The sequence below is a fragment of the Phycomyces blakesleeanus genome, assembly GCF_001638985.1.
Source record: "Phycomyces blakesleeanus NRRL 1555(-) unplaced genomic scaffold PHYBLscaffold_25, whole genome shotgun sequence".
NCBI lineage: Eukaryota > Fungi > Mucoromycota > Mucoromycetes > Mucorales > Phycomycetaceae > Phycomyces > Phycomyces blakesleeanus.
The window spans coordinates 389,500-410,395 of record NW_017265158.1 but is presented as its reverse complement, the minus strand read 5'-3'; the positions used below and the strand labels follow the sequence as shown (position 1 = coordinate 410,395).

Below are 20,896 nucleotides of genomic sequence, written 5' to 3'. Positions count from 1 at the left end.
TCAATCATGGAAACCTTTGCCACCCCCACCCCCACCACTCCTTTCGAACACAACCTAGAAGCACCCAAACTACCTTCTAAGCCAGAATCATTGGACTATTCTGATGGTGCAAGCAGTGGGTCTCTCGATACTATCGCAACCCAAAAAACAAAGCCGGATCAACCCACAGGCAGACGCCGTCGAGCCATGACCGTAACTCAACAGGGTCGACCCACTATTCACACAAGTGAGCCCGAATCCGAATCCGAGTCTGAAGGAGAATATGTATCTGATGATGAGTCTACCTGGGATAACAAATGGGACCCTCAACCCGATAATACCCAACACTCTACTTCTGCACTCGATCATATGTCTGATATCCAGCACCAGATTCATGGCCTACAAGACATTTCTTCCTCTATAATCGAAGATTCAGACTCAGATAGTGAAGATATTGTCAAACAACTTTCCCGTCAAAGTCAACGATCAACAGTGTCATCTCTCAGTTCATTCGTCTCAAGCGATTCAAAATATGATATGCTTTTAGCCCGTCTGGGTACCCGCGACACAAACTCGCCCGAAGCAAGGATATCCGACACTGAAGAATCACAACAAATCCCAACCTCACTTGACTATGACCAAACCAATACTCTCGGAAAAGGCGATGAAGAATTTGATTGGGGTAATATATTCAAAAATAATAATAATAAAAAAATTAAAACACATATAAATACAATATATATAGCCATTAAAAACAAAGAAGCAAAAATAAAAATAAAAAAAGAGAATATACTACAAGTTACAAAACTTACACATTGTATTTCCCTATATACACATCCATTAATTCATGTATCCTTCTAGACTTCTGGTCAAAGGTTATTGCGGACTTTAATAGCGTTGCCAAGTCTGAGCCCAAAGTATTGTCATACCACATCCAGCGAGGAATCCCACCAAGCGTTCGGTGTATGGTGTGGGAACTACTCACCAAGTCAAAAGACCCACAACTTGAAGAACAGTACATGCAACTTCTCGGTGAAGAATCAGTCTATGAACAAGCAATAGCTCGTGATCTTCTCAGAACCTTTCCAGAACACGACTTTTTCCAAAGCAGCGATGGTCAAGAAGCTCTTTTTAATGTTGTGAAAGCCTACTCATTGTACGACAAAGAAGTTGGCTACTCTCAGGGTCTGGCACATGTTGCTGGTCCACTCCTCTTAAAAGTATGAGCAATCCAAGCCCATGTGAAGAAGGATATCATTATCCACCGAGCTAAACGTTGTGTGTTTGTGTATGTGTTCGGTTTATATCATATATATATATATATATAGATGCCAGAAGAAGAAGCATTTTGTGTATTGGTTCAGCTTATGAACCGATACGGATTGCGGGGAAACTTCTCTCCTCAGCCAGAATTGCTTGCTCAGCGTCTTTTCCAGCTCGATGGATTGCTCGCAGACCATCTTCCCCATGTCCGTCGCCATTTTGAAGTTCAGGGTGTTCAGGCCAATATGTATGCCACCCAGTGGTTCCTCACTCTCTTCACCTACAAATTCCCCCTTGAAGTCATCTTCAGACTCTACGATGTTATCTTTTCCGAGGGTATCGACGTAGTTTTTAGATTTTCCCTTGCACTCTTGGAAAAGAACCAATCTAAGATTCTCAGTCTTGATTTTGATCATCTTATACCCTTTTTAAAAAACGATCTTCTTGAAATATACGATGTAAGTATTAGTTTTTGCTTTTGCTTTATTCCGGCTGGCTGACTCTTTACAATATATATCTTTATTTTAGGAAAACGCTAGTTTATTTATTCACGACGCTTTCCAGATAAAGATTGCTACAAAACGTCTTGAGAAATTGTCCAAGGAATACCAAGTTGAAGCAGCTAGGGCAAACTCTGAGGCTGAAGCAATCGAAGCCATGCGACGACAAAATAAAGCACTGTCTGAGACTGTCCGCCAGCTTGAAATCCACATTACCGACCTCAACAAAGGACACAAAGAAGTAGCTACAGACCTTATCAGTACAAAGATGGAAATAGCTCGATTCCATGACGAAAACGACGCTCTCCGGCAACAGTCTTATGATCTCAAAAAAGCACTGGAAACTATGCCATTTGAGGTTGAGCAACGTGTCAAGGATGAAATGGAAATCCTAGCCACAAAGAACGCGGCTCTAGTCGAACGTAATTCTTCTCTGGAAGACCAGTTGGTGTACATGGAGAATATGGTCATTGATATCAAAGTCAAGTACGCAGACAGCGAAAATGAAAGAGAAACACTACGCCAGCGTCTTTCTGAGCTGAAGCGTTTAATGGGTTGAAAAAGAGGAAGAAAAAAAAGAATAGGAATAGGAATAGGAATAGGAATAGGAAAATTGGGTTTGGCCGATTATTCACTGAATCTATAGATACCATGAGTCATAAAATTCTCACACGCATATATTCAATACACGAACTCTGTAATATTTTCTTCTTCTCTATCTCTTTATGTAATTCTAGAAAGTGTCAAAGTCAAACCTGAATATAAAATATCTAAATACGCGTTAGAAATCATCAATGAAAAAGAAAAAAGCATGCATTATGGATTATTAAAACAACTTCTTCTTTTTTTTGAAACAGATATAATATAATTATTATAAGTGGATTCAACAATTATTTAAGCCTTTATATATCTCGCTTTAATCACTGTAAGCATTGGTTAAAAATAAGTAATAAAAAATGAATTTAAGGCTTAAAAACTTTTTTTTTATTATTAATATTATTACTACCTTTAAGAATATCAATCTTTAACTATTGAGTACCCCTGTTGTTTAGAGATCATATAGATATATTGGACAAGATAAAGATCACTTACAATATACCAAGGTTTATAGCAGTCAAATAAGTAACTGTATATATCTTTTAACTTTCAAATACAAATTTAATATTCTTAGTCTATACAGCAACTGTTCTTTTTGCGTTTCTTTTTGAAATTATTCTCATTTCTTGGGATATCAACAATTCTACACTTAATAATTTATGATTAACAAACCTCTGACTCCCCTTTCAATTTTTCATTTTGGTTGTTCAAATGCAAGTACTTGACATGAAAATCGCATAATATCAGTGGTGACAATAGACATTGCCACAACACCTACTCTCATACACTATAACACCCTATAGAAACTTAGGTTTCTTCTCATCTGCACGGAGTGTCTCTTCTGACTGTTTATAGTGTAAATATTTACTGTTCTGTGTAAGGTTAATGGAACGAACACACTCGCACATGTATTCATCATAGACAAAGAAATACTTAAACGTGGCCGAAATTTGCCTGAGGCTTTCATAGTTGGCGCTACACAAAAGACCAACTGTGCAAAGGCGTCATTGGTATGCGTGGAAGATTTTGTTAAGCTTTACAGAAAACAAATGAAGAGTTTATCAGTAGGATTTTTCTGAGTAGCTTATAAAAAAGCAACCCAGTTATGTATGGTTTATGAAATTTCTGAGAACAATTTTGCTTGAAGGAATAGATGAGATTCTGGTTTTTGTTATTGGCAAGTGTAAAGCATTCATTAATGTGATACATTCCGTGTATATCACAAACACAAATCTTTTCTGTGGCTGGCACACGGTCAGCAATGTTCCATGATTGCTTTTATATTCATAGGTAAAAATAGGAAAGATTGGGATGACAAGTACTTTAAGACTCTTTTTTATTAGTAAGAGACGTTCAGTCAAATCAAATTATCTTAATAAAAGTTATTTTATGTATAGTTTTTTTTAGTTATTGAGATATATCCAGTCACCCTGGATATGAGTCATCGTACGGTTTTGCGATAATAGTTTAAATACTTCTTGGAGATGATCCAATGATGGATCAGACATATTGCTATTATATTTCATATAGGACTTCATATTGAATAAGCATTTATAATGATCTCCTTGACAGGTACGTCTGTCTGGGTTCATATATGAGTACTGTCATAAGCATGTCGTTCCTAAAATCTGAATCCTAATCTAGCCAATCCAATTCAATCCTTCTCAGAAATACTGTATTTACAGACAATGTTGTATTTAAGGAAGTCTTTGACATTTAGTAAAAAATTATATATAACATACACTATAAACTCATCTAACCAATTTTTTTTGAATAATAAAACATCTATACATATCCTTTCTTTTCATATAATTCACTCAAATAAAATGTTCCTATTAATTGTGCTATACGGTACTTAGACTTCCAATAGGGAAGGGTTTTATATTAACTTCCAGTAGGCTCTGCCCCCCCCCCCCCCCCCCCCCCGCCAGAGAGGGGAGTCTATGGGGCCCCCCCGAAGGGAGGGGGGAGGGGAAGACCCCCCAAAGGGGGGGGGAGCACCGCTCCCCTAGTAAAAAATCTAAAATGAAACAAGAAAATCTCTGTCTTTTGAAAAGATTGACAAAAAGCAAATTTACCACTGAAAATTATATTTTCTGATAGACGAGTGTTTATTTTAACTACAGACTTTACATTTTTAGTGAGTGTAAATTGCAATTAATGATTATTGAAAGTCAGAGATGAAAGAGAAGAAAATATCTAGACTTTTTGCTGGTAGGATAAAATATATTACAGTCAAATCTTGATTTAGTAATACTTTTGAGAGAAGCCAAATTGTATTACTATTACTAAATCAAATGTATTTTTCTTACTCCGCATATGTTTTTTAGCAATAGTGCAGATTTGCTCTATGTGACTGCGAATAAAAGTGCTGAAAAAAATATTACTAAATTGAGCTTTGACTGTACAGAAAAAAAACAAATTAAATATCAGCAAAAGAACCAAGTGACAACTTAGGGCCATCCCCTTTCTCTGCTAAAGAATAGTTTTATGGAAATTCATATAACCAATACAAGTTAATACCAATTAACATTTTCTGACATGAGTACCCCTGAGGGATTGAACTCACAGGACAGGGCACACATGTTACGGCAAGGGACGTAGATGATGTTCTCTCTGACCGTGTAGGCCGGATGACCTCTCTCACTCTCCGTTATACTTGCTTAAAAGACCTTCTGGCAGAAGCCTTCTTTACTGACCCTTCCTCCCGTACCAAAGCAATGTCCGATGGGTTGACCTATCAGAACACCTGAATCATTGCTACACCAAGATTGCCTTCTAACAGCCACATTGTTAAGGTCAATCTTTACCGTATTAACGTCTGCGATCCTAGCACAGATCTACTCGAGCCCATCGAAAATGCATTCCGGCCTTTTGGCAAAATCGTTCAGCTGAGAGCTCATCTCTCACACTGTGGTACTTTCCGTGACAAAGCCACTATCTATTTAGACACCTCTGGACAAGATGTAGTCTGCAGTCTCCTAAGCCATCTCCACCTTGGTGGGTCTCTTTCCTGCCTTGCTGAGCTCCGCTCCACCGATATCACACCTGTGTGTGGATACTGCCAAGAGGAAGAGCATTATCTACGCTCCTGCACAAAACGTCTTCCCTGCGCACCTCGCTGTCAAGGATGCGGTGTTCTTGGTCACGCCATAGACAGTTGCGAGTGTGTGGTATTTCAGGTACAAAACAATAGAAAAATGAATCTTTTTATCTCCTGTACCTTTTGCACACCAGACAACCAGAATTTGAATTTCAGAATTAAGCCACATGTTACCTTTGCATTTTCTTAAATAAAAACGCAGAGATATAGAACCAAAATAATGACATATTAAGATAGTCAAGAATACAGCTTAAATTTATACTTACATATATTTCCAAATATACAATGTTAAGAAGGTAATAGAAATAGTTATATATTATGAGAACAATTGTAAATAAAGCAGAAGATTTTTTTATTAATGACGTTGTGTATTTAAAGTTCTAAAATGAGCTTCATATTTAGCTTTGATTTCTTGAAAAGCCTTTATGGGAGCAGCATATGCTGCTCTGATAACCTCTGCTTCCTCTTCTGTAGCATACTGTATCAGTTGATACAAGTCTTGCTCATTATGTTTAGTTGTTAATGAACAATTCTTTGCATACTCAAATGCCTCTATGGCATACCCATGCCCAGTGCTCTCCCTTGTGCCATCAATTGACATAGTGCTGTCATTAACAAACTGCTCACCAGAAATTGTGATTGGCAGCACATTATTTGCAGGAGCTACAGACAAGAAAGCAAAGCCTGACATATGGATACAGAGCAAATGCATATGCTTACAAGGCTTCATGTACCTAGCCCAAGAATAACACGTACAAGAAAGAATAACATTGTTGTTAACTTCAACTTGATAGGTAATACCATCTTCGGTAAACGAGTTGATGAACCAAAACCCGTCTTCAAAAATATCATCAGTGTCATCAAGAGTGGTGTTCAGAGACATTGCTTTTGACGGGCTAACAATCATATTAGCATGCATGTATGCTGGAACAGCTTCAGCAGACATCTCTATCTTCCTTTGTTGTCTTTGGGCAGCTGTCATTGGGCCACTGTGCATATTGATTCTGATACTCTCCTCTTTGAAGTAGAGCTCTACTTCATTTGTCAGTATGAAAATCAGTCAATCAAATCTTTTGTTGCGACTGTGGCCTAAAAAATGAGTTTTTAGCTGGTTGTGCCAAGAGTCGATGTAGTTGTTTGTTAGCATGTGAGAGAATTCAAGCTGATGAAAAGCTCTACTCCAAACACAATACTTAGTCATGGTACACCAGTTGGTCTCAAAGTATTGGACAAAATCAGGTTGACTTTGCTGATATCTTCCAATGAAGTTGGCAATCTTGTCAAGAAATACAACTATATGCTCTTCATATATGATATGCTTAAGAAAAGCCATCATTTCTCCTCGAACCAAACGGTTTTGGGCAGCAGTATTTCCTGTCTTGACTTTCAGATTTAGTCGTCTGTACCATGCTTGACTGACGTGAAAAAGACAGTATTGGATCTGGCATCCAGGGAAGATTGCCATGAGTGCATTTGTCTCAGCATCACTACAGTCAATAGTAAACTGCCAGGGGTTTACAACCAACTGATTGTCTTTCAAGTGCTTCAACCATTGGACAATTGGACCCAAGGAATGGTCATTGGTCAGCATGTATGCACAGGGGAAACCACGATCAAGTTCTTCATTACGAATGACAATAGTATAAAGAATGTCATCTGATCTTTGAGTGATACTGTAGGTGGCATTCATACAGAATGTTGCTGCAGCTTTTATCTTGCTTTGCTGGAAAGGCGAGGTAAATCCACATGCATACAGGCTCTTGTCGTTCGAATATGTCTGCAGGTTATCTTCAAAGATAATAAAACCTTTGGGAGAAAGTTTTTTGGTAAACCACATCTTCATAGACTTAAAGTTGTTCTCGTGCAAATGAAAGATTGTTCGGTTGATCTAAAGTTCAGATACATCAAAACAACTGTTAATATTCAGAAGTTAAAGAATAATTGCAATGTAAAACTTACTGCAAGTATTTTGTTGTAAATATCAAAGTAGTTGATTTTACGTCCATTGAGAGAATACTCTTGCTGGTCAATGTTGCAAAGAATCTCAAGTCTGATTTTTCTAGCTGATGAGCCTGGACTGGCTGTCAAACGGGCAACAATATCATCAACATGACCTCGAGTTAAAGGAATAAGTCCAAGATCGGTTTTAATATCCCCAGGAATATGGTTGGTGTGGTTGGCAATAAAATCAAACACGTAAACATGAGACTTGTCAGCATAACAAGTAATAGTGAGAGTTGCCTCACAGCCAACTTTCTTCGATTTACGTTGAATTGGACGCTTTTCTCTGCTTTCAGATTCATAGCTTCCACCTCTATGACAGGAGTATACCTGGGAGAAGAGCACATGCTTCTTCTTGGTGATATCAACAGCAGAACTATGTCTATTAGGACGACTGATAATCCACTTGACGCAGCATTGTTCTTCAATTTCTTGTTTGCAAAGTTCCCATTTAGAAGTAAAAACATGAACAATGTTAGACTTTAACTTCATAACATTAGGAATTGTCAAAGGTTCCAATGCAGATCCAATATCTCTCAGGGTTCTGACTGGTGATGCTTCAAGTTCTGCCTTTCTCAAGGCTTGTTGTTCTCTTCTTGTAAGTGTTACTTCAGACATTGGTGGTGTTTCAGTAGTGTATTAAAATAGAGAAAAAGGGGTAATTATTATTATCCTTAGAGCCAAAAAAAAATAAGGAAAGCCGGTCACATTATCTTGTCCAGGCGGACTTCAATGTGCAAAAGGTACAGAAAATAAAGAATTTCTAGAAAAATAAAATATTTGATAATAGAGATGTATAGAAATACTTTGAGACTGTATATAAGTTGTCTTTATTCATAAATAAAAAGTATCCCTTTTTAAAAGAAAACACAATCTGCTCTTGTCATTACGTCTTACTTTCTTAAGGCTTTCTTCCTTTACTACATTTGGTTATTAGAGTGTATTTACTGCTTACACCACGGCAGATTTTTTCGTGTAACAATTTTGTAATTCAGCCCGTGAGTTTATGTTACCATTCTGGGAATAGCTTTTTCATTGAAGTTTCAGGTCTGAAATAATCGCAAAATTGATAAATGGGATCACAAAAAAAAATTGGCTGGTAAAATACGATTTTATTTATTTTTATGGGTTGAAAATATTGGGGGTAGATAATTTTAGGCTTCCCATACCTACCCTGCAGTAGCTGCTACTGTAGAGTAGGTATGCTTGCATTAGCAGCTAGAAATATTTAATAGCTACTCTGAAAATGTTTCCAGAAACAAAAGCAAGTAGAATTTTGAAAAACCCAATTACATGTTTGAAAGCAAAAACCATATTAATGCTTTTAAAATAAAAGCAAAGAAGCTATTGGAAAGACAAGTTTCAAATCCGAGCGAAAATGTCAAACCTGCAAAAAAAAACAAAGGTCGTTAGTACATGGACTTTTGATGAAGATTACTATGTTTTAGATGACTTACCACATATTAATTGAATCTAAAACAAAAACAAAAACAAAAACAAAAAAAACAAAGCAAAAAAGAAGAAGACATATGTTTATGTTAGTATGGATAAAATCAGTATACAAGCAAGATTCTTTACATACCTTTTTATGTCAAGAATTCACATGCCCTATTATACTTCAATTAGATTTTATTAATCAGAACTCGTAATAGAATCACATCATTAGCAATACCTTTTAAGATCTTAATCATGTGAGAGGATCAGAGTTGATCTGTAGTATAATTAGCTAATGAGTAGCAAGATCATGTGCCATTTGTTGCCTGATCTTTAGAAAAATAAAAAAAAATGTATGAAACAAAAAAAGGCACTCAATGTTTATTTTTTGTGTCAAGCTAAACTGTAACAAATTAATGAATTTCATTGGTTTTTGAAGACCATTATACGCTTATTACTGGTTATATGAATAACACTTTTCATTGGTTCCTGAAAGAAATCGACTTGTTGTTTCAAGATGCAGAAATAAATAAATATATGGTGGTCGTCTATACTCCTTTATCACGTTAGATAATACATTGCATCACGAAAGCTCTGTGATGCAGCGTATTATTAATTACCCAAAAAATTCTAGGGTGGTAGTTTCTGCTCCCAAAGGACCAGGTCAACACAATTTTGCCTTTGACGATATCGGAAAGACCTGCTCACTTTGTGGAAAAGATTTCGATTGCGTATGGAATCTACGACGCCACCTTACCAAATATCGTAAGTTAGCAACTCATATTGCTAATGATATTAGCCCTCAATATGCCAATAGAAATTTAGCGTCACAAAGACAGACCACGAATACTGCCGAGCCGACTGCCCCTGATCACAATGACAATTCCGTTAACGAAGACCTACACGTTGAATCCGATTTGGAGGATGATGACAGCAGCGATGTTGACGACATGAACAGTGATGGCAACGATAATGTTAGCGAGATTGAACTCGATGCCGGTGAAAGTATTATCGAGATGGATGAGGACACCAGTCCCTTTGAAAGTCCAAGTCCAGGTAACCTCCTATACATGCATATAAGAAATAGTATGTTGTCTTCTGCATCCAATATCAGCTCATCGTTGGATGCAGATCTCGATTTACTGAGAGAAGCAACTGGATCGCATATGACATGGAACCAGTATACATCAGACACCCACCTGTTCCCGGATCTCCAGTCTATAGTACTGCTTGCCTTTGTTGATGGCGATAATGACATGGTATCTTGCAGGATCTTGAAAAAGATCCTGTTTACCATAAGTCTTGTCCTTAAGCTTCATGAGGAAGCTATCCAAAAGAAGTCCCTGTTCAAGTTACCTCGTTTGGATGCCCTCTTGAACTATCAGACCAGGAAAAAGTCCAAGATTCCTGTATTTCCATCCACAAAAGTCGATATCCAGTTGCCGGAAAACAATACCACGTCTGCTTATATCAACTTGCCTTCAGACCACGTCCGGTTTCTTGCTGCCAACCCCAAGAAAGCAAGAAACATGTTTTCCCTCCCTGACCGCACTCCTAACCAGTCCATTTGTCTACAACAAGACGAAAAGTGGAGAACACATTGGTACTATCAACAACCTATGCTCACCCACAACAGCGTAGATTTTTGGTCTGGTGATATTGTTAACTTTATGAATGGTTCTATTCCAGCCCGTTTCCTAGTAGAATCATTCCATACCATGGATAACTCAGCCGTTTTTGTTCAAGGCTACATGGTTTATATTCTGGAAGGCGGTCAGCTCATTAGCATCGAAGTTGAATCTACTAGCATAAAGCTTGAAACTCTTCTCGGTGTTGACTCGACCCCTGTTGATGTTGCCCTATGCTACAGCGTCTCACCTGGGAAAGTCTTTCATTTGATTTCCAGGCACAAGTCCTTGCTGGAAGAGCCTCATTTCTTAAAACGGCACGTACTAGATGAAACCGGAAAGCCGATCGATCCAAAGTTGTTTTACAAGGTGAGGATATTGCCCATTATACACTTCACCAACAACACCTCCAGAAACCGATCAAAGCAATATAACCCATACAAAAGCTGGTCAATGAAGTTTACTGCTCTCTCCTACGAAGAGAGGTCTTCAATTGAAAACATCCACTTTCTCTCTGCTATTCCCAAGAAAAAGGGGGCAAGTGGGATGTCCTTGTTGCCTAAAATCGTTGAAGATTTCAAAAGGCTCAAAAACAAACTGGTGATGTTCTCTGCCAAAGACAACGAAAACGTCTTAGTAGCATCACCACTCCTTTGGATCGAGGCAGACACTCCATGCCATTCTGAACTATGTGGTTTGCGCGCGCCGACAAGTCTGTACCCATGCTGCAAATGTTATGTCCGTTTACAAAGATCTATGCCCAACCTCCAAAGCTTTTCGTATTATACTGGTAGACACACAGCAAGAACAAAGGCACACTATCTTGCTGCTGCGTCTACCTCGGAACGTGGATCGACTATTCCAGATGCTCCTTTGACTGGAAATGCTCTGACAGCAAGCGACCTATGCTTCACAAATAGGGCAACAGATGCATTGTTGGAACTACAGTCATTTGATCCATCGACAGATACTCCAGTTGAAGTTCTGCATAACATACTTCTTGGAGTTGCTAAGTATCTAGTCAATGATTTGGTAAAGGTTGTACTAAAGAAAAATCCTAACCAAATGGCTAGATTGTCCAAAGCCCTCAAGGATTATGAAAACTCTCAAGGAATGTCAAGAAAGTTCACTCAAGAGTTATGACACTGTGGCTCATTCCTTGGGAGGGATTACAAAGTTCTGCAAATTCTACCCGCTATCTTAGTTACAGAATTTGCAAATGATAGTATACCCTCTCTCATAACTCTATCCTTTGTCTATCTTGGCCGTCTTTGCTCCTTGGTGTTTGTTAGAGCAGTAAGGTATGATTATAATATGTACATCGACGAAGTTGAAAAGGCAGTTACAAGCCTTATCCAAGAACTGCATCATTATGACATTACCTGTGAAATCGAAGGACATAATCTGTATTCCTCGAAGCCCAAGGTTCACCTGCTCACACATCTGCCCAACGATCTACAAATATTTGGAACTGCTCTACACTACGAGACCGAAAAAGGTGAGCAGTTTAACAAACACATCCATGAACACCTAATGCATACCAATAGGTTAAACACCTCAAGAGATATATGTTTCAAGTTCGCCAAGCAATCTGCAATGAGACACATCATTGATGGTGGTTCATGGGTGAGCAAAGACAAAATGAGAGAGAAGTATGGTAATTCCACGGCAGAATTTCTTAAAGAAAACTTTAACGACAATGTTAAGAATACCCTGTTTGGTGGATCAAGAGACTTTGCTGATAATAACAACACTGATGACATTACAGCAAAAGCACTCTGTGACAATACCTTTGTGGTGTTTATGCTCAAGGAGAGTAGAGACCAACATGCCCATCCATTTATTGGAAAGGTCTCCTCTTTGAGAGTAGAACACTATCGAGTTGAGAGTAGTCTCCACGCTCAAGTTAACAACTACCTCCTCATGCAAAGGGTTTCCAATGATGCATCTACTCCACTCGATCAGCTGAAGATTGTATGTAAGCTTGATATGCACACAGAATTTAACAACAAGCTTGTCATCAATCTCAGTAAATTTGGCTCCTACTGGTTCTTTGTTTCCTTGTTTTCGAATTGACAATATTGATTTTTTTTTATCTTTATTAATGAAAAAAATTATTCAATAAAAAAAAATTGTAATTTTCACCAAGTCATTTTTCGGTTTTGCCAAAATATTGAGAGGGTCCCTTTATGGATACTTGCCCTTTTAAAATTGCCTTATGTAGTTGACAAGTCTCATAAAATGGGTCAAATTCGATATCCCGATTAATCTGGGTTATATAGACCAATCAAAATGTATGTGAGTAAAATATTTCCAAATTTGATATCGAAAATCTCCCATGGTGTAACTAGTGTCAGTGTTACAATTATGACATTAAGTCATAAATTGTACTTCTTTAGCTCTTAGCTATTCTTTTCTCTTTTATACTAGAGCTTTAGAACTTCCTACTAAATTAGCTCCATACCGATCTGACACAGTTTACCTGGCAGTATGATATAATTATCTTAACAATCTTTAAGATATTATCTACAGTACTAACTGTAATAATTATTGGGCTGATTACTTAATTATTTATATATATTTTATACTGACAAGATGATAGTTACTACGTTATCCCAATATGAATATGTTCTTATATGTGATAAATCCAACATCCGAGTGTCTGGATCACCACAAGGCAACATCTATAAGAAGAAGAATTAATTGACTCAGAGAGGAAACAACTTGATGGCATATCACGCATCCAAGTTTGGGTGACACTCCTCACATAGATGATATTGAAAGAGTAGTCAAAGAAAGTATGTTCAAGGAGCACTACCGCATTACTTTGTCTACTTTTGAGACACTAGTAAACATTCTTTTGGGAACTGAGCTATACAGAAGATGTGATGAAAGTGAACTGGTTCGGCCTGTGTGGAAACAGATAGCAGTTGTTCTCTGGAGATTTTCCAACACTCACTTTGGATATAGAATGGCAAAGAACAAGTTTGGGTGTAGTCATGGAAGCTACAACAATTTCACTGACCAGTTTATTCTTGCCATGAGCTCAATTGTAATTGACAATAGCATTACCTGGCCAAACATGGTTGAACAAACCCTAGAGATTACAACAGGGTTTGAACAACCAAGAAAAGTAGCAAACAAAAATTAAAAGAAGTAATTGGTGCCATGGATGGAAAGCTTATTTCCATCAAAAAATTAATGACTGCCAACTCTGGTAACAGTTACGCAGATTGCAAAGAAAATATCAGTATGAATTTGATGACCGTTTGTGATTATAAAAAAAAATTTATTCACATTGCAACTGGTGCACTTAGTAATTACATTAAATGTGATTTTTCATATGAGATTTAGCAAACCTTTGTAATATATTAGACAGTCTTCATGACACTTGTGTGTTAAAGTTTGGTGATCTTTATCAGGATCTGATTCACTGAGAATCAGAGACATGTCTGGAAAACATGTACATAATTACTGGTAGATTTATGTTCATATTTATACAAAATAGTTTTTTTTAAATTTGTTATGTTCCTAGATCCGATGTATCCACTGTTACCCTAACTTTTGACAACATTCATTGCTGCCCATAGATGTAGATCCAAAAACCAAGAAACTGTTCCACTTACCACTGAACAGAAACTATATAATACAGTACAGTCCAGAACTCAACAAAAAATTGAAAACACATTCTCACTCTTGGTGCTAAGATGGAAATTTCTATATAAGCATCTTTACTTGAAGAATGTTGGAAGACTGACTCAAGCAATTATGTTATGCTGTGTTTTACACAACTTGTGTCTAGATGTTGATGATATGTGGGAACTTGAAGAGAATGAAGAAAACAATATCTTGGGCAATTTTCAAGATTCAGGCAATGAGGATGGTGCTGTTTTTGGGCTGGAAGAAATAGAAAATACTAATCCAATTATATCTGAAAGAGTACTTAATGCACTTCTTGCTCAACTGAAAACTGGTGGTGAACAACAACAACTGGCAGTAATGAATTTTTTTTAAGAAATAAAAGTTATTGATTTATATATTTTTATTGATTGTTATTATATCTAGACTGGAGAAACTGTGCTAAAAAGTCATTTAATTGTTTCTGCTCAGCAAGAATAACATTGTCTTGTAATTGTCTATGCTGCAATTCATTTATACAAGCCTTGGTGAACTTATGTATGAGCTCTCTATCTTTCTCATCTCTTGCTTGTTTGGCTGCTCTTTGCTCATGTGTTTCAAGCAACTGACTGATAAAGACATCACGCTCTGTGGCCACTTCATCTTGCGTTTCCTTATGCAAATAGGTGATAGTGCTCAGAATTTTATTTACACTAGCAAGATAATCACTTCTTTCAGTTAATAGCAGAGTGGCTGTTAAACTCTCCTCATTCTTATTGTTGCTGATAACAGGATTAAGATTACTGGCATGATCGTCATTGATGTTGTTGGAAACTACAGCTTCCAAGAGAACTTCAATTTTTTTTTCTATTATCTCCAAAGGTGTTTTCCTGAACAATATGTTCATTACTTGAGGTTGTGCTCATACTTGTTAGTCTTGATGTTCTTGATTGACCAAAGTTTTGAGAGTAAACACTGGGATCATTGATCAAGATCTCTTTCATCTGATTAAATAAAGCTCATGCAAAGACATCACAACTTCTTGCACAATCAGCGCGTAGCTTATAGATCTTTGTCAAGTTCTTGAACTTTTTGCCACATTTACTGCCGTCAATTATATTCTTAAAGTAATTGTCATTAAGATCCTTAAATTGATCATTCTGCTTAAACTTGTTGACCAGATTTTCCCTTTCAAAGAGCTATTGTTTTTTGCTCTTAGAATTTTGGCATGGGTGTCATTGTCCAAGACCATCTTCAGGAACAGTGCAATATGTTGGTCTGTTTTCTACAGATTGTTGCGACTATCATTTGCTGCTGTGGTAGAGATTTACTCTGGACCCAAGTTGCTTTCTTTGTCATTATCACTTTCTGGGGCTTTGTTGTCCTCCAATTTGCCAAGATCTCTTGATTCAGGATCTGTCACATTTGAAGCAGTGTTCTGATCCTGGTTTGGCAGAGGTAACACTGGAAAAATGACCCTGAATATCTATGTGTGGGGGTACCTGAACACCATAGTAAATTTAGGGTGATTTTTTATCTCAGCATTATTTTTGTGTTCAAACTGATAGTGGCATTGTACTGGATCCTATTGGCTTAGCTATTTCAATCATCATAGTTACTTTATCATTATTATTATAAAGTTGTAATAAATAAAAACATATGTAACACTTGTTTCTATTTTACTTTAACATTTTAAACAATTAAAAAAACACAATATTCTCTACTTCAAACACTCATAATAAAAAGTGCTTTTGCAACGAATGCAAAAATAACCAAGAAGGTTACAGTCTAGTTCAAAGACGAACTGCTCAACGCCATAACAAAAGAGCAAGATATGAAGCCTTTGAAAGAAGTGAAATAGGTACTTTTTTTTGGAATTTTTGATTTTTATTTTTTGGGGGTATTTTGTATAATAATAATTTTTAATAGATATATCTGCTCAAAGCAGCTCAATGGAAGTTGATGTTGAAAGTAAGCAGAATATATTTTAACACCAGAGGATATAAACTAAGAGTTTTATTCTATATGTAGCTTTTCTGTCCCAGGAAGCAGGCCCCTCAGAAATATTGGTCAGTCAGACCAACTCACCTTTTTGGGAAGCCAATATTATGTCTGACAATAACAACATGACTATTGACAATGAGGTTATTGACAATGCTGATGATGATAATGACGCAGAAAATGATGAAGAAGAAAGCGAAGAGGTCAAGAAGGTCGAAGAAGTTGAAGACATTGTTGAAATCGAGGTTGAAGAATTTGATAATGAAGGTCAGTATTGAACAACTAAGAAAAAAAATGGGGGTGTTAATTTTTTTTACAATAGACCCTTTTTCCACCCCCAATATGCCTGAGAACCCAGTGCACAGATTCATTGCTACTTTTGTGGTAATGTTCACTTCCTGCTATGTGGTCAACAAGGGTGCTGTTGTCTTGATCGAGTTCATCAACAAGCTCTTGACGATTTATGAGCAGGATTTCCAATTGCCCTTGAGCCTTCCTGGTCTCAAACGCATGACAGGTTTCTCCACCATGAACAAAGGCATTCAGAGATTCCTTGTGTGTCAGGACTGCCACAAGATGTATGAGGAAAGTGCATTGGCTCCTTTCTATTGTGACTCCATGAAGCTTGGTGCGCGTTCTGCACACAACTGTCAATTGACAAAAACATCTTCCTCTGGTCTCCAGGTCGCCAAACGTGAATACTGTTATGAGTCAGTAAAAAATGCACTAAGATTGCTCTTTCTCTGCTCAGATTTTGAGCAAAAAAGCAGACAGTAAAATAAGCAGTTAAATATTGTAAATACATTGTGTGATGTATATTATGGCGATATGTGAAAAGAGTTGGAAGATAAGGATGACGAATTCTTTGTTGAAGACCCTCATTTGTTAATGATCACGTTGAATATCGATTGGTTCCAGCCCTTTGATGGGGCCAGTTATTTGTGTGGTGCTATGTATCTGGTTGTCAACAATCTTCTGCAAGAAGGACGGTTTTTGGCAGAGAACACGATTCTAGTTGGACTTATATCTGGGCCAAAGGAGCCAAAAACTGACAAAATCAATAACTACTTAAGACCATTGGTGGATAAGTTATTGCAGCTGTATGTTAGAATACATGTACCTGCTTACAAATACTCAACAGGCGCCCGGATTTGTGCAGCATTATTAATGGTAGCATGTGACATTCCTGCAGCAAGAAATACCAGTGGATTCACTGCACGTAATAGCACGTATGCATGTTACAAATGTAACAAACAATTCTCTTGCCTGGAAGGCAGTTCTGCTGTTGACTTTTCTGGATTCGACACAGACCAATGGCAGCCAAAGAATAATGATATGAATTGTTTGCATGCTGAGGAGTAGGAAAGTGCAAGTACCCCCTCAGAAAGACAGCAGCTGGAGGTCGAAAATGGTGTTTGATGATCGCAGTTGTATCATCTTGGATACTTTGATCTAGTATGTGGAACAATCATTGATCCCATACATAATCTTTTCCTGGGAACAGCAAAAAGAATGGTTGAAAAATAGATCAAAGAAAATGACATATCACCAGCGGATTTGGCCACAATGCAAAAGATATCAGAATCAATAGTGCTGCCAGCCAATTACACAATTTTGAAATCCAAAATTGGGAAGGGTTTCTTGTACATAAAAGCAGACGAATGAAAATCTTGAGTATTAGTATACTCTCCAGTTCTTTTGAAGAATATTCTGCTGCAACACAAGTTGAAGAACTGGATGGATTTTGTAAATACATGCCGTCTTCTTGTAAAGTCATCAACTACCATGTCTGAAATCAACAAAGCTCACAACTATCTGCAGAGTTTCTGTCAGCAATGTCTAGTGATATATAAACCTGGTTTTCTCACCTGCAACATGCATCTGCATCTTTATCTTCGTGAGACCATCAACGATTTTGGACCAGTGTATGGTTATTGGCTCTTTGGTTTTGAGAGATACAATGGGCTGCTTAAGAAAATTGACACCAACTGAAAAGACAGATTTGAGGCTACATATATGAAAACATTCATTAATGATGCATATAAGGGTGATTATGTGCAAAAGGTCTTGACATGCCCTAGCCTAGTCCCCTTCATCTCACTCCTTCAAAAACTTACTTCCTCTGCCACAACTACCACCAACTATAATTCATATGCCTCCTATGCCTCCTATGCCTCCTATGTCTCCCTTTCACGCCAAAATTTCTGATTGCAACAATTTGTTAACATATCTTTATGTCTATTACCTTCAACAAAAGGCAACAAACCACTTCCTTCATCATCTTTCCCATTACGTTTCTTAAATGCATCAACAATGAGTGATATTGATTATCCTCAATTACTTCATTTTTATCAGCTTGTATATGACAATCCTGATATTGTTAGTTACTGCAATGCTTCCTTATGCCCTTATTTTGTTGATGATCAAATTACAAAATTAAAATCAATCAATCTCCTTGGCCAAATATATAAAGACAAAAACAGTTTTGGAAATCGTAGGTCTTTCATACAAGCAATGTTTCTTGCAGTGGAAATGTAACTAAAACCGCATTCACGGGACAAATTCAGTACTAGTCCATTCATTTATTCACACCTTCACCACATCCAAACTCTTCTGCATTCCAAGTCTATAAAAAAACACATCTTTGCATATATCTTATGGTTATCAATTACAGCTGATAAAAGATGCAAAACTAAAAGCATTGATGTCTACTTGCTAAACTTCACGCCAGACAATTACCATAGCATTCTGCCAGTATAATGCATTAACATGAAAGTTGCAACTGCTACTGAAAAAACAAGAAAAAATATCAAAAAAACACTTATCATTCGTTTACCTAAAAAATACTATGTCTAAAATTTCTATTAATAAATATGCCCTATGCCCCTCTTTCTATAAAGAAAAACAAAGTGAAAATTCCAATGATAAGTAGTATCTCTTTTTATATTTTTTTTGATAATTAGAGTGTAGGAAGTAGGCATAGACGAAAAGTTTTTTTTTGTTTAAAAAAAAAGAATTTGCATATTTTATTTAGGGCCCATTTCTAAGAGCCTACTGAGGTAACTGTGATGCAATTGCATCTGGGACTGCCGAATCTGTGATTCTTAACCAAATTTGTTCTAGTAACTGATAGGCATTGCTGCCCAAATCAGTTTTAACAGCCTCATCAACAAGTTTAATCAAACGATTGTACTATACAAAAGACAATATTCATATCCATATATTATTATACATTACAAAAATAAAAAAATATTTAAATTATCTGAAAAATATATCTCATCGCTTCTCTATCCTGGACGCGAGATCCAAATCAGTCGGGAAGAAGTTGAGCCTCTTGAATCACTGTCTGATTCACCTTCAGACATTGCTTCTCTGATGAGCAGAGCAGAGCAATCTTGCGCCATTTTCTTGTTAATAGCAATCCTGTTCTTATTGTATGCTGCCTTGCGATGTCTGAAGTGCTAATAGAAATATCAATTTAGAATTTTTTCTAATTTATATCAAGAAAAATATAAAATGAAATCAATTAAAAATATAATGTATCTTCTTCTCATGCCCATGTCTTCTGGAAACAGTATTAGACTTCTTCTTGGCTTCTTTATCCTTGTTCTGCTCATGCTTACTCAAGCAGTAAGTCGTGTAGACATATTTGTTCAGGTCAGCCTCTCTCATTCTAACATTAACAAACTTAAGCACCAGATATTCAAAAACATTCTTAGCCAATTCTTGGTTAGGCGAAAGGCAAAAGCAAACTGTAGTGGCCCACCTGGGTCTATTTTTGTTTGCCTGCACCAAGGCGGGCTCGTCTGACTGAAAGTTGGGATCTCACATATACCCTTTGATGAATTTCTGTTTGATTATAATTAAATACTGAATTGATATATTTTTATATATTCGAATACATACATAGACATTTTTGGTATTGGCCTTACTTGGTCCCGCAGCAAAATCTGCTCGGGGAGGTGCAGTGATCTTGGTACTAGCAGTAGCAAGGATGGTGGCAACAATGGGAGCAGAAATAGGGTTGGCAACCGTGCTGGTTGGTACAGCATTATCAGAGCTGGTTGCCACAATGACACCAACGTTTTTGCCCATGTCAGACAATTGACACTTTACTGCTTTTATGTTAGCTTGCATACCAGCAAGGCTGGAAATGATTCTTTTCTCTCCCACAGTAATCTCAGGGAGAATATGGCGGTTTCCAGACATTTTCTAATAAATGTTGTATTGCCCATTTTGCAATTATTAATATTGGTCTATTATACAAATTCATATATATTTTATGTCTTTTAAAATAAACCTACAGAGGTAGATTGAAATCGTTTGTGTAGATGTTTGGGTAGGTGAGTGAGTAGATAAAGATTTGTGATTAAGTGCGCAACAATAAATAAAGAACAAACTTTCAATGATATTAAAGGTCTGAGAATATTTATATGCAATGAATATTATTTTATGAATATATCCAAAATAACTTCTTTAAATACTAAATGAGAATTGGCCTTCATATTACTTTATTTTGAACTTCATCTAATATATGCTTATTGCTTTTTTGTCTTTTTGTCTTTTTGTCCTTCCATCCTTCCATTCTTCAGTCTTTTGGCTTTTTTTTATTTTTATTTTTTATTTTTTACTTTTTCCCCATTTTACTGTTTTCTCTCTTCTCTCTTTTTCTCTTCCATTCTCTTTCTTTCCAACTTTCATTATTTTCACATGTTTTTCTGGTAAGATGACTTATTTAAAATAATATATATATATATATATATATATAACTA

The 20,896-nt window shown here is 36.8% G+C and overlaps 9 protein-coding genes across 9 annotated transcripts; 6 read left to right on the top strand and 3 right to left on the bottom strand.

The window, feature by feature from the left end:
* Positions 1–821: 821 nt before the first annotated feature.
* On the top strand, positions 822–2,301 carry PHYBLDRAFT_117618 (hypothetical protein; the record flags this gene model as incomplete). The annotated part of the gene is made up of 3 exons (XM_018428586.1): positions 822–1,199; positions 1,308–1,700; positions 1,771–2,301. Coding segments are annotated over 3 exons (1,302 nt in total), but the record flags the coding sequence as incomplete, so codon positions are not given.
* Positions 2,302–4,972: 2,671 nt separating this feature from the next.
* Positions 4,973–5,632, top strand: PHYBLDRAFT_150543 (hypothetical protein; the record flags this gene model as incomplete). The annotated part of the gene is made up of 2 exons (XM_018432499.1): positions 4,973–5,070; positions 5,110–5,632. The coding sequence occupies 2 exons, from the start codon at positions 4,973–4,975 to the stop codon at positions 5,630–5,632; spliced, it is 621 nt and encodes a 206-aa protein (XP_018286403.1).
* A 165-nt stretch (positions 5,633–5,797) lies between these two features.
* On the bottom strand, positions 5,798–8,061 carry PHYBLDRAFT_150542 (hypothetical protein; the record flags this gene model as incomplete). Its single annotated transcript, XM_018432498.1, has 4 exons — positions 5,798–6,105; positions 6,199–6,474; positions 6,526–7,330; positions 7,402–8,061. 4 exons carry the CDS (start codon positions 8,059–8,061, stop codon positions 5,798–5,800), a joined length of 2,049 nt encoding a protein of 682 aa, XP_018286402.1.
* Positions 8,062–9,476: 1,415 nt separating this feature from the next.
* Positions 9,477–11,648, top strand: PHYBLDRAFT_150541 (hypothetical protein; the record flags this gene model as incomplete). The annotated part of the gene is made up of 1 exon (XM_018432497.1): positions 9,477–11,648. One exon carries the CDS (start codon positions 9,477–9,479, stop codon positions 11,646–11,648), a length of 2,172 nt encoding a protein of 723 aa, XP_018286401.1.
* A 171-nt stretch (positions 11,649–11,819) lies between these two features.
* Positions 11,820–12,581, top strand: PHYBLDRAFT_150540 (hypothetical protein; the record flags this gene model as incomplete). The annotated part of the gene is made up of 1 exon (XM_018432496.1): positions 11,820–12,581. The coding sequence occupies one exon, from the start codon at positions 11,820–11,822 to the stop codon at positions 12,579–12,581; it is 762 nt and encodes a 253-aa protein (XP_018286400.1).
* Positions 12,582–13,305: 724 nt separating this feature from the next.
* PHYBLDRAFT_173357 (hypothetical protein) lies at positions 13,306–14,519 on the top strand (the record flags this gene model as incomplete). Its single annotated transcript, XM_018437018.1, has 2 exons — positions 13,306–13,619; positions 14,096–14,519. The coding sequence occupies 2 exons, from the start codon at positions 13,306–13,308 to the stop codon at positions 14,517–14,519; spliced, it is 738 nt and encodes a 245-aa protein (XP_018286399.1).
* Positions 14,520–14,547: 28 nt separating this feature from the next.
* PHYBLDRAFT_68910 (hypothetical protein) lies at positions 14,548–15,127 on the bottom strand (the record flags this gene model as incomplete). Its single annotated transcript, XM_018442028.1, has 2 exons — positions 14,548–14,990; positions 15,034–15,127. The coding sequence occupies 2 exons, from the start codon at positions 15,125–15,127 to the stop codon at positions 14,548–14,550; spliced, it is 537 nt and encodes a 178-aa protein (XP_018286398.1).
* Positions 15,128–15,351: 224 nt separating this feature from the next.
* Positions 15,352–18,116, top strand: PHYBLDRAFT_173355 (hypothetical protein; the record flags this gene model as incomplete). Its single annotated transcript, XM_018437017.1, has 7 exons — positions 15,352–15,442; positions 15,523–15,581; positions 15,870–15,984; positions 16,053–16,094; positions 16,155–16,391; positions 16,447–16,838; positions 17,898–18,116. 7 exons carry the CDS (start codon positions 15,352–15,354, stop codon positions 18,114–18,116), a joined length of 1,155 nt encoding a protein of 384 aa, XP_018286397.1.
* A 1,059-nt stretch (positions 18,117–19,175) lies between these two features.
* PHYBLDRAFT_173354 (hypothetical protein) lies at positions 19,176–20,709 on the bottom strand (the record flags this gene model as incomplete). Its single annotated transcript, XM_018437016.1, has 5 exons — positions 19,176–19,316; positions 19,480–19,585; positions 19,708–19,948; positions 20,057–20,336; positions 20,635–20,709. 5 exons carry the CDS (start codon positions 20,707–20,709, stop codon positions 19,176–19,178), a joined length of 843 nt encoding a protein of 280 aa, XP_018286396.1.
* Between the last annotated feature and the right edge of the window lie 187 nt (positions 20,710–20,896).